Source organism: Aythya fuligula, chromosome 2 (assembly GCF_009819795.1).
Source record: "Aythya fuligula isolate bAytFul2 chromosome 2, bAytFul2.pri, whole genome shotgun sequence".
Classification (NCBI taxonomy): domain Eukaryota; kingdom Metazoa; phylum Chordata; class Aves; order Anseriformes; family Anatidae; genus Aythya; species Aythya fuligula.
The window spans coordinates 25,647,448-25,660,398 of record NC_045560.1 but is presented as its reverse complement, the minus strand read 5'-3'; the positions used below and the strand labels follow the sequence as shown (position 1 = coordinate 25,660,398).

The window sequence follows — 12,951 nt, the reverse complement described above, 5'->3', positions numbered from 1 at the left end:
TTACTAAAGCATAGCCTTTAAATATATACGTAATGCATCACTTTAATGACAACCTTATTGAACAACAGCTCTTATTTTTAATAAATGAGATTAGCCTAATAATCTTATTCAAAGAAACTGTTCCTTGTAAAAGAAGATTCATGAACATGAAATTCAGACATGCAAAGTGCCTACATTTCATTTTATACTGGTGGGGTATATGGACACTTAGTGTTCCTGTAATAAACTAACTTTAACTTTGAGTTAAAACATCTTAACTTTGAGTTTCCAAGTAAAGTATAATTAATTTGAATTATCATATAGCATATGAAGTCAACTCAAGAGCATCATTCTGGGGAGAGTTAACTTGTGTATCATGTTCCATCTTTCCCAAACCATTCTGGGGAAAGTTACTCTGTAGAAACCATCAACCTTAGCCTTTCCCCTCATTTGGGACATTTAATTCTAACTTGTATGTGACTTTTTTTTTTTTTCTTGTATAAGTGAACTAATGATTTTTCTTATCATTTTCAAGCAAATAAGATTTCTTCTGTTGGTGAATGTGCTGTGGGAGCTGAAATCTTTCTTCACGGTGTACCATAAAATATAGTCTAAGTTTGCTTTCAACTATATTTACAAGAAGCCATGAAAAGAACCTATAGCTTTTAATTCTGAAATATAATGATCCATTCTACCCTGTAATTAATGTTCCTTCCTGCACTGCAGTCTTTGATCCCATGCCATAAAAATTGAAGATTTTTTTTTTTTTTTGCTGACTTCATTAAGAGCTAGATCATGCCCTCAAATTTTCTATAAATTAGAAGAGCTTTTTCTTAGAAGTGGATAGATGCTTCTTTATGGATTACTATGTTAGACTTTCTTCCCAGTTGCTACACTGTATCTGAAAAATAATTGAAATATAGAAATAATTCAGCATATGTTCTTGTGGCATTAGATAATGCTATGCAGAAATACACAAGGAAACCCTGAAAGAGCCACCACAGTACAGGAAGCCACACAGTCCCGTTAGCACCATGCTCCAGTACATGTAAGCAGCCCTGCTATTGTGATCCATGCAACAATCTAAGAAAATGACCATTAAGAATGGGATTTGAATGGCTAATTTCTTTGTGACAGTCTTTCTGGAAAACAAGGGATTTACAAGAGCTTTTGCAGATTTATGTTCAGGCATTAATTCCTCTAATTAGTCACCAAACAAATTGTTTTGTGCATGATTTTTTGACCTATGGGGAAACTAAAGAGAATTGAGGGAGTACACAATGTTTTTATTTTTTTCAACTATCTCTCTAGTGGCCAAACACAAAGCAAGCACAAAGCTAGCTCAGAATCCATGAATCTTGATTCACATTCTTATTTTTGCCTTTCTGGACAAGGAAACAACTATGATGCCTACCTCATATTTCTTCAGAAGTGTGCTGTAGGAAAATGCCCTGTCTAGATACAGGTCTGCAAAATAGCTCTCCCCTCCCCAAAATTTATTGTGCTTAAACTCTCTGTTTTTATTGAATTCTCTATTTTGACTGGTGAAAGCCTTTCCCACATGTCTGAAAGGTCAAAACAAACAGAACTCTAATCATCAAATTACTGTTTAATTGCATCTTATGAAGCATTGGTACTGTATGCTCCAGTCATCCCATACATTTGTTTTACTGAAATGAAAAATTACTTTGACTTCCACTTTTTATTTTAAATGTATTAGTCCTCCTCTTTAGACATTACAGTTATTAATGTTCAGACTACTGCAATGGCTCTGAATTCTTATCACTCATTCAGCTGATATTATTACCCAGTCAAAGCTGACATCAGAAATGGTACCTTAATATGAAAGAAAAAAATCATGACTAGAATTATTCATAGATTACACAGCATATGCTACTTGGAAGACAAAGAATCAGTGGAGTTGTTATTTTAATAAAAATTTATAGCCCGATCCAAAGTCAATATAAAAATTCTCTATGACCTCAGTAAATTTTGATTCTTGCCCTCACTAATGAAATTCAGGAGGGAGACCAGCAGTTGGGTCCATGCCTTCCTTCTCTGTTCTGATGCAATTGAACAGCACTGACAAGAAATCTATAAAAATGCAGCAGAGATATGTGGGTGTGTTCCCTGCTGAATCAAAGAAGAGATCGAGCAGCTTATGCTACTAAGAATTAACTAAAGGAAAGAATAAACAGAATCACAGTATTTAGCAACAATTAAGTAAATGATCATATTTAAATGTTATTGTCCATGAGCAAAGATAAAGCTCAATACTTCCCAAACATAACATATATCAAAATGAGGAGAAAGAAGCCCTCACTGTTAGTCAAAAAAAAAAAAAAAAAAAAAAAGGTCGTAAAGAAGAAAAAGTCTACATTTTCTTCCTTTAAATATTTTCCTCAATCACAGATATTTTCTGCTGATGCTGCCCAGGAAGATGGATATTACTTCTCCTTCCCTCAGCTGGTGCTTTGCTGCTGAGCTGTGCCTGGCCAGCCTGAGGCTTCCCTGAGGATAACTATGAGTGGAAAAAATGAGACAATACCGAAATCATGAACAAAAAAATAATGTGATACACATTACAGCCACAAATATATATAAATACACATTGTAGATTTTGTTCTAAGCATGTTTAGAGAGTTGTAAAGTCTTATCATGAGTTTAGATGGCTTGTCAACATGTAATGATAAATATGTATATATAGACAGAAAGTACCATAAGATAGAAGTTCTTTAAAGGTACAAATTCTTAATAGTCTTTTGAACCTTTGTATGGAAAGGCCCAGGCATGGATGACTTCAGTTCCGTATGTTCAAGAAGCTCCCCTGATTCCCAGCAATGCAGTTTCATCGAAGACAACAGGAGTTCCCCAAGGCTAAATCTTGTCCTTTTAATATCTTGTAAAAGCAATAAAAGGCTATTTTGGCAGACACTTGGTAAAGGTTGTCATGTAAAGATCCTAGAACACAGTTTGAAAACACAATGAGAAAAGATGACTCCAGAGCTTAACCCAGAAAGAAGTTGCTGCCTTTGATGGAAGCTCATTAAGACCAGAAACAGACATCGTTTTCTTTGACAGCATTTAATAAAGTTTTGAATCATTGTGATGGGTGAAACTGAGAGGTTTGTCTGTATATGCAGTGATTTTCTCATGTACTCATCATTAAAGAACTTCAATAACAATTGAACGTACTATTCTACTTGTGATTTACATGAATAATTCCTTGCTTGACATTCTAGGCAGCAACAGCAACAGTTCTGATCAGCCTCCTGCAAACATTTAAGGTCTTAAGAAAGGTGTGGCTTCACCCGGCATCTTCTTTTTTCATGCTGGCAGTATTTGGAGAATACAACCAGGAAGAATACAGCTGATGATATCCCAAGTTCAATGTTGGTTTTACGGGAGGAGACATCTGACTGATTGAACAAAGTTTGTTTTAACAGAGGCATTTTGAGGGCTCTCAATTCCTAAACTCAGTTAGAATAAATCAGGATATTACGTGAAAAAGGATACTGATGAAAGATGCTCTTTACTGCTTTCTGAAGACACCAAATCCTAATTATTTTTATATCTAGTTTTGTTTATACATGGTTAATACAATAGTTTTATTCAGAAATGTCTCATCACCTATTACTTAATTGCACAACGGATCAAGCTCTAACTAGCAGATTTTTAAAAAATAATTGCAGCTTACAACTTAAGAAAACAGTGATTGAAATATTTGATACTAACATAATATAGTGCAATATCAGCTTTTCAACTCTCTAATGATGACTGTGACTTGTTAGGTTGATTTCACAGCCTGTAACTGTTGAAAGTAGTGTTAATCATGATGACTGTGCAAACCTGTTTATCAAACATGTAAGAACACTGACATTTTGGTTACTTATTTAATAATTCAATGATAACATTGTCATTATTATTATCATGTTAATAAGATTCCCAGCCTTTCTTCTGTGTATTGGAAGTTTGACTATACAAGATCTTTCAGATCGCTTCCTTCTTTTTTTTTTTTTTTTTTTTTTTTTTTTTTTTTTTTTTAATTGCTTTTGTGATAGAGTCATGGAGTAATCTACTAATAAATCATATGGGCTATTTGCTATGTAAATATGTGCATCTGGTTTAATGAGAGAGAGTAAAGAGAACCAACAAATGGGAGCACTAAGAAAAGGTTCCAGTTGATAGGACATGTGGGACACCCCACGCAGTTTGGGGTAACCCTCTGGTTCTGAATGATTACTGCAAACAATGTCACCATAACCATAAATCAATGATTGTGTTTGAAGAGGATATTGTTCTTAGGAGAGCCCTGGTTCAAATTTGTAGCATTAATGAAGAAACTCTTATCAGAATTTGCTCACTTTCCATAAATTTTACAACATCTCAATTTTGCTGTTTTAAACATTTAATTTTCCAAGAGATCTCTTTGTCCTGGCAAAGTTAGGAAATGAGCCCATTTGTGAACTTTAGGTGGTTTTATCATGAATAGCATCTTTAGTGACAGTACTTTTCCCTTTCTTCAGACAACTGATGTATTTGCATGAGCTGATGTAAACCGAGTCTCAAGTCATCAGTGACAGCAGTTTGCAAACTCCAGTAAGAACTGCTGAACTCCAGACAAAAATCAATAGATACTTGCTTCATGCTGTGGAACATGAAGGACAGATTTGCAGTTTGTTACTTCTCCTTTGCCTTTTCTTCAACTTTATACAAGCAACTAATGCCTTAGTTGAAGTTTTTGATAAACTATTTAGATTAACAAGTATTAACACTCATTTTACTCTTTACAGTGCTGTTTGAGATGTGGGCATCCAAATGTGCCTAAAGAGCAAATAAATGAACAACAGCTTCTCAACAATTATTTTTAAGTTGGGCTGATACAAGACTAACATCTTAATTCACATTGACAAGTGGTGAGAAAAGAAACAGTGTAATTAGCTCTGTTTCTGTGCTCTGCAAAAGGATGCATGGGCTGTCTTACAGCAATTACAAAGGCATCAGCAGAAAGGCATAGGGCTTTCATATGGCACATGTTATTTTATCCTTCCTTCTGCAGCTCTGCTCGCCTACAGACCCCTGTTACATTGCAATCTCATTGAGGCAGGAGCTTTGGGCTGAGTTTAGACAGCTTGTACAATGCAAGCAGGTCTTGGTCTGATACTGGGCTTCCCAAGTCCTAGGAGAACACAAACAGCATAAATAAATGTGTAAGCCGATGGTGTGGTAGCCTGTTGTAATTGGCACTGTAATTCAGTAATAACAGGATCTGCAGTTTCCCAGGTTGAGCTGCTGGGTGGCTGTACACTGCAGCAGCATGCCTGCGTGGTAAACAAAATTAACAAATAAATAAAACTCCGCTCAGCACTGAATTCTATTTTTGTGACTGTTTCACAAGGCCACCAGTACGTTATCATTTTATTGAAGATCACGACAGCGTTGTAGCAGGCAAAGGCCCCACACGTGTTTGTTTTTTGCTTCGAGTCCCAACGCCTGCTATTCGCAGGTGAATACATCCACAGCAGGCTACGTGCTTGCACGTTCGTTTTTTCCCTTCAACACCAAAGCATGTTTTGACAGCTGAGGCCCCGAGCACGTTCACGGCAGGCTGCATTTAACACGTTTCACTCTCTTAATACCGTGAGGGAGCCCGGGCTCTGCGGGCTGTGCCTCAGCGGCGCGGCGCGGACTCCATTTCCCAGCGGTCCCCGCAGCGCCCAGCGGGCCGCGCGGCGCCGGCCGCTGTCGTGGCGCTGCCCGGGTGAATGAGGCGGGCGGCGGCCACGGAGCCGCGACCCGGCTGCTCCTCGTCCTCCTCCTCCTCATCTTCATCTTCCTCATCCTCCCCCGGCAGCTCCAGGCGCAGCCATGAGGCGCGCGGGGCTGGGTAAGAGCGGCCGTTCCGGGCGGGGGGGGCGGCGGCCGAGCCCCCCGCGGGCCGCGATACCCCCCGACACGTCGCGACATACCGCGATATGGCACGGCACGCCGCTCGCCCCGGTCTGTCGCGGGGGGCACGGCTCGGGGGATGGGGCAGCGGGCCCGGTGGCGGTGTCTGGGGTGTTGTTGGGCCGGGTTTATTGCTCCTAACGCAGTTCTTTTACTTAATTTTAGTACTTCTCTGTGTTTTTTTTCCTATGTTTGGGTCAAAAAAAAACAAACAACCGAAAAAATGAGGTGAATTTACCCCAAAACCCAGCCAGGTGGGAAGGCGGGGGTCTGTTGGTGGGAGCTCAGGCCTCGTTGACCGGCCGGCAGCTGTGCCGGTGGCTGGAGGAGGCCTCGTTGGGCTCCTTGAGGGCCCTGCAGGTGCTGGGCCCGCAGTGTGAAGCTGAGGCCTGGCCCTAGGAAGCTGTGCCCCCAGTGGATATTTAGGGGCTGATACATGGCATATGGCTAAAGGAGGTGTGTCTATAATGGTACTCTAGATCTGCTTTCTGTTTCCTGTTTGCGTTGTGTGATAGTATTTTTTTTACGTAAAGCAAGTGTTAGATACGCTTCTTAACAGGTCAGGAGAGTGTTTGGGTGTTTATCACAAAAAGGTGGGTGTTTGCTAACACTCGGGCCTTCAGATCTTGCTGTGGTTAGACTAACAGCTCACTCCCAGGCGTGAACTGGGGCTGAAGGCCATCCAGCTTGCGAGGGTGTTTCTGAAAGAGGGAAGCGATGAAAGGTTTTGGAAAGAGCTTGGGGGAAAGAACACACCTTCTTGTAGCAGGTCTCTGGCAATCAGTGCCTTAAGGGACATCCCAAAAGTATTTCTTCAAAAATCTGTTGTAAGGTCAAGCAGAAGACTAAAATGTCTGTGCAGTGAGATTTGCTGCTTTGCCCTAACACTTCAGCTGTCAGTCTGCAATTACCTTTTATTTTTGTTAACGAGCTGGAAGTAGAAGTTGGGTACAAGTACTTCTGCCTTTGTCTCCAGCTACCTGCTACTTCTTTTTCAGCCTGAGAGCCTGAGATTATACTACAGTGCATGAACTATCAATGTGTGGTACTGCAGGACAGCCCATAGGGCTGCCATGTTGAAGTTTCTGTCTTTCCTTTAAGCAGTAATCGCCAGCCCTCTACGCAGTGTTTTGTATTCCGTATACAGAAGTAGTTGTTACTATTTGAATGCTTTGGACAAGTTGTTCACATCTGCTTATGTTGCCATCTATATCAGAACCATACAATTACAGTATTTTGGCCTGAAGCTACGTGGTATGTTAACTTACAGATGTATTCAGAATTGCTTACCACTTGGAAGTATTGTAGTTAGATGCAGTTGTAAAACAAAACAGTGGGAACAATCCTGGCCTTATTAATCTTATTATTAATTTTTCATTTTTAATTTATGTAATTTTAGCCAAATTCCTGTAATTGGCATCAGTACTTAGGGGGCAAAAGCCCTCAGCTCTTACTGTGATTGATGACGTGTAAACACATGTTTCACCCAGTCTTACTGTACATTTATCATTAGCCTAACTTACAGAATAAAACTTAAAAAACTCTTTACAAGTGCGAACTAAAAAAAATCTAATTACTTAGGAGCAGCTTTATGGCTTGATATAAAATTATATCTATTATCAATAATTCTTTCTTTTACAAATTTTAATATCATGTACGCAAAGCACGCAGTGAAACCAATTGAGACATAGCTTTATCTGTGAATGTCGTTGATGTGTCTCTTCTCTCCCATTTTTCTCTAAAAGAAAATCAATGTCCAAGTACAAAAAGTCCTTAAGGTGCATCGAAGAGGAATTAGCCATGGGTTTTCAGACACTTACTGTGGCTTTGTGTGTAAATACCAGTTAGTTATAACTGGACTGCTAGTGGAATTAATCTAGTAGGATCTTTATGATAAAGCTTTTAGTAGTTCTTTTTTGTTTGCCTGTCTGTTCTGTGGTTTCAGTTCTTAGATTTGGGCTGATTTTTGTCTGGCCTGGATGCAGCCTTTTTGCTGCTGTCCAGCTGCTGCCTGTCACAGACCTTCCGGAGAGGCTGGAGGAAGGGAGTATGTGGATCTCAGTTCCATTCTGCTCTGCTTTCTCTGCAGAGTCCGTTGTCTGGATAACAGTCCTGAAGCTCCAGAAAGCAAAGGCAGGAGTGAGAGAACTGTAGACTGCTGGCAGAAATGGCAGTGTGCTCCTCTGCTTAGAAGCTTGGCCTTTGGTCTAAGGTCTTGTTTGTAGAGAAACACGTGTAAGGTTCAGAGTATGCTCTGTCCTTCAGTGGCAGGTGTGATCAAATGTTATTTGTCTTTGTTATTCTTTGTTAGGGAATGATCTCAACTTTCTAATTGTGAATTAGGCTTACTGCTATATGTAGTGACCTCAATACTGCTTTTCACATCTCCATGTAATACCTAGATTGATTTCCATAAAAGCCATCTGAAAACATTTTCTCAGGAAAAAAATGATGGTACTAAAGTGCAGCAGTTCCCCAGGCTTCCCTAGTTTGATTTGCATATTGGAAAGATGACTTCTGTGCTTGAAAAAAGTTGAATCTATTTCTCAGGAGCATGCAGCGCCTCTTCCTAATTGCTTCATTTTGATTAAGGAAATGCATTATTAAATGCCAAGAGTGCTTTTTCACATGTGAAGAGCACTTGCTGCAGTGGTGTTTTCTGTCTGTAACTCCTGACGGTTGTGTTTGTAGGTGATGGAGCACCGTCGGGTAATTACGGCTATACCAACAGTGGATACAGCGTGTACGAAGAAGAAAATGAAAGGTTAACGGAAAGTCTGCGTAATAAAGTCAGTGCCATTAAATCAGTAAGTATTTAATTACAGTGATATTGTCACGCTGAATTAAATTAGGTGGACTGGTGACTTGATTATAGGTGGCAGTGAAAAGTGGCAGTAAGAAATCATGGGATTGAAGTTGTGCCACAAAAACACGTGGGTTTTGGCAAATCCAAGGCATTAGGGCCTGGGGAGGGTTTACTCCTGTTTCCCTGGGGAGCTGCTGCGAACTGCAGTTCTGCTGGCTGGCCCCCATCTTTGCTACAGCAACAGTTGTGCTGCAGTTCTGTCTGTGCCTGGTCCTGTACCTCCCTGATTCTGACCCTGACCTGCAGACTTCCTGGCTTGACCTTAGGCCTGCGTCACTGTTGGAAACTTGCTGGGTGATCACCAGACTTTGCTGACCCTGGTTACACTCTGTAGACAGACTGACTTGTTGCCTCCTTGTGCTGCTGTGCCATCGTTGCTTCATGGCACAAATGGAAAAGGAATAGACATTTCCATGGAATAAAACTGCAATTACAGTATAGCAGCTTATCAAAAGAGATGCATCAGCAAGTTACAGGTGTCAACTCCAGAAACACTGTTGAAGAGAGTGCTCTTGGTCCTCTGTGCCAAGAGTTGTAACAGTTGTTCCAGGATGTGGATAATTGCTACTCACTTGACTGGATCTTGAGTTCTTGCAATTCCATACAGTAGTTCTGATAAGGAATTCCCTGGTAAAGGAGAAAAGGGGAGGAGATACACTGAGTACTTCCTGTGACTCTCTAAACACAAGTAGTCAAATGATAAATATTTACTTTCCTGAGGATTGTTGACAGATTGCTGTACTTGTTATTTTTATAACTTGTTTGTTTTTCAAAAACACTGTGTATTTCTTTCACATTTTACCTGGGAAAACATTAGTGATGTCACCTATTTTAGAGTAGCTTCTCTAATTTATGTATAACTCATTGCTCATGTTTAACCCCCCCTTTTTTTTTAATAGCTTTCTATTGAAATTGGAACAGAAGTTAAAAACCAAAACAAAATGTTATCAGAAATGGTAAGTGTTTAGTTACTAACTTTCTTTAAAAATGGGGTGGGATTGAGAAGTTAGTAACATAGAATGTTCTTTTGTGTGATATGAACATTTGTATGAAAATGTTGACAGCTTATTGCTGGCTGTAAAAACATGACCAATTCAGCAGCGATATTGTTGTTCATACAGTTGCACGAGTGCATTATTTCCAAAGAACATCCAAGGTTTTCATTCTTCAGATACAGCTATTTGTTTTGAATCAGCAAACGTGCAGCATTATCAAAAAGGTAGTTCTGTGTTTAATTGTGTTTTAGAAAAAGGAAGCAAAAAATAAGTTAGAAATGCTTTGTTTTTTCCACATGTAAAACCAATCTTTAACAAAAATATATGTATCTCTGGATAAATTAACCAGCAGAAGTTTTTTTTCCTGGTTAATTTTCAGAAAATGCCTATGAAATTCAGTTTTGAAAGATTTGAGAGAAGAAAAAAATTATATATATACTTAAGCTTTGTGGTCAATCTGCTTTCTCAGAGTAACAATTTTTTTTTTCTTTCCTCTCTTTTTTTGTTGTTTAAATGTAGGATAATGATTTTGACTCTACAGGTGGGCTGCTGGGTGCAACTATGGGCAGACTGAGAACACTCTCCAGAGGGAGCCAGACAAAACTCTTATGCTACATGATGCTCTTTTCATTATTTGTTTTCTTTGTAATATACTGGATTATTAAACTGAGGTGATGCATGTTATCTTCAGTTTAAATTGTGTAATTTCAACCATAAAAGTCTTAATTGATGAAGACATTGATCTGAAGTGGCACACTCTGTTGATAAAACACAATGAAATTGTTGTAAACTGCATTAATACTTAATGCAATGTTATATATATGTTTTCTTAATGTATCAGAATTTCTCTCACTATCCCCTGTTTTTGGGGAATTATTTGTGAACACGCAGAAACTGCTAGCATTCTGTGTTGCTTTTTTAAGAAAGAAATTTTTAGAATTGATTTAAAAACAAAAAAATCAAAGAACCCCCCCAAACAAGGACTGTTCAGAAGTGAAGTATTTGCAGAATTACTATGCTTTCTTACATTTTGTTTTTAATTCTGGACCATGCTCTAAATTAGAGCTCCAGTTTCAGGCGTATAGTAATTTTTAGGTTTCAAAAGCATGAATGATACTTGGATCTCTCTGAATTGTTTTCATCTGTGTTTTTTTTTTTTTTTTTAAAGGTTGGCCTGAGATAACAGAAATAATAGTGATACACTACTCAAATTATTTTTGCAATGCCCAGATGGATAGGTCTAATAGTCTACATGTTTAAGTAGCTTAAACTTTTCATTTTGCAGAGAACTTACTTAAAACTGGATTTTTCATTTAAATGTGACCAATAATGCTTACACATCTGTTCTTTTAAGCAGATATGGACACAGTACAAGTGCTTCCTTTTATATTTAAAGTATCCAAAATGTAACGATTCCATTGAATCACTAGAACTCTTACCATTAGTTTCTTTTCAGTCAGTGATGAGTCCCAAATCTACCCTGCATGATGACTGAAATATGAGGTTGAGTATTTTTAATTTTGTATTGAAGTATATTATGATGCACCTGTTGGAGGTGCTGTCATATTATTTGTTTTTTTTTTGCTTTTAACACTTAGCTTTAGTTCACCACGTGGTTTCTAATAGTTGAAGCTATTACACTGCTGACTTCAAAGTTCAAAAAAATTTGTTTTCTAGATATTAAAACTGTATCTAATTTTTTTGAATGACTTTTATAGAAATACTGTATAACGTTGCCATTAATAACTTAATTATGTTCTAACAAATAAAATGTCCTGGAATATTCTCATTACTGTTGTTTGTATACATACTTTTCTGCTATAGAATACCAGTGTTTTTTGGAGATGGTGCTGCATTTAAGGGGCCAGACCTGTGTATTGTGTGCCATTAAAATAATGTGTATGCTATGTTTTTTTATGTTAATTTTCATATTGAACAGAAGTATTACATCTAAATTACACATAAAGAATCATATTTATATAAAAGTAACTAAAATGAAACTGTTCCTAGCCTATTTAATCTTTGACTGTTAAAAGGTCTACAAAACTGCTAAGAGCAATGAAATATTGATGCCCTTACAATGCATCTTTATATGAGAATTGCTAGGCTTGCTAAACAAATATAGTATTCCCCAAGACAGTCAATAGGATACAGTATGCCATCAAAGCCTGAAGCACTTGTATAGTTCTAATGAAAGAGTGGAGTGTAAGGTATCTAATGAGTAATAACTATTGACATAACCGTTTGACAACTGCATGCCTGTGATAGTTGGTCATCTTTTGGAAATACATTTAAGCATTGTCTCACATCAGCTTTTTTTCCTTCGTTTCTTTCTAGACTTTATTTTTCTTACTAATCAATCTGTCTTACCAATAAATTTAGTTTTTATCTACCTAGTATACAGTAGAAAATAGGTGGATGCAAGTAGTTACACAGCTGATAGATGTCCTGTGTTTGTTCTGAAGTCTATGCTATGATTTCCCTTGACAGAGCACACTGGTTTAAAACAAAACAAAAAAACTCTTATCTGTCTTTCAGTTCATGTATAAAACCAACAGGATTTTTGTTTTAAAAGTCAAACCAGATAAAAATGAAATTCATATAAAATGGAATCTCTTCCTCCTTTCCTTCCTCCCTTATTTCTTTCTTCAGTGGTGGGGTGGGGCTGAAGGAGGAATAGGAAAAATTGTAAACCTATGTCTTCCTTTCTTTGTTTATTCATTTAAAGACTCTGACACTTACATTGTTACATTATTTTACTTTGGGAGCAAGTTCATCTTGTAGTGTTCTTCCCTTCTCTTCCAGATAAGGTCAGTTTTCAGTTAAATCCGAACTGAAATCCTGCTTTGAGAGTACTTCATGAAGAGAAGAGGAATGGCAGTTGGGAACCAATGGCAGCCTTAGAATTTTCCTCTGGAGTTGCATTTTCTGGTACAAGAGTATTACGCTGAAAGTCTTTGGAATTAACAATAGTTGACAAAATTTCAGGATGCTATGGCACAGTCATATAGAATGAAATATACAGTGTATACAATAGAAAAATAGTAGTGTTGACTATGCTTGTTGTAGTTACTAATGTTTGAATGAGAATACTGCAATTATATTTACTGTTTTTGAGACTCTTTATATGAATTCTTACATAATACACATTGTTTCTCAATT

At 38.0% G+C, this 12,951-nt stretch overlaps 1 protein-coding gene across 1 annotated transcript; it reads left to right on the top strand.

Annotated features, from left to right (window-relative positions):
- The first annotated feature begins 5,716 nt into the window (after positions 1–5,716).
- BET1 (Bet1 golgi vesicular membrane trafficking protein) lies at positions 5,717–11,696 on the top strand. Its single transcript, XM_032183191.1, has 4 exons — positions 5,717–5,866; positions 8,620–8,735; positions 9,694–9,750; positions 10,309–11,696. Exons 1-4 carry the CDS (start codon positions 5,848–5,850, stop codon positions 10,462–10,464), a joined length of 348 nt encoding a protein of 115 aa, XP_032039082.1. The 5' UTR covers positions 5,717–5,847; the 3' UTR covers positions 10,465–11,696.
- The last annotated feature ends 1,255 nt before the right edge of the window (positions 11,697–12,951 follow it).

Coding starts and splice junctions, on each gene's coding strand:
- BET1 (XM_032183191.1), top strand. Junction 8,736..9,693: donor AAGTCAGTGCCATTAAATCA/GTAAGTATTTAA, acceptor TTTTTTTAATAG/CTTTCTATTGAAATTGGAAC. Junction 9,751..10,308: donor ACAAAATGTTATCAGAAATG/GTAAGTGTTTAG, acceptor GTTTAAATGTAG/GATAATGATTTTGACTCTAC.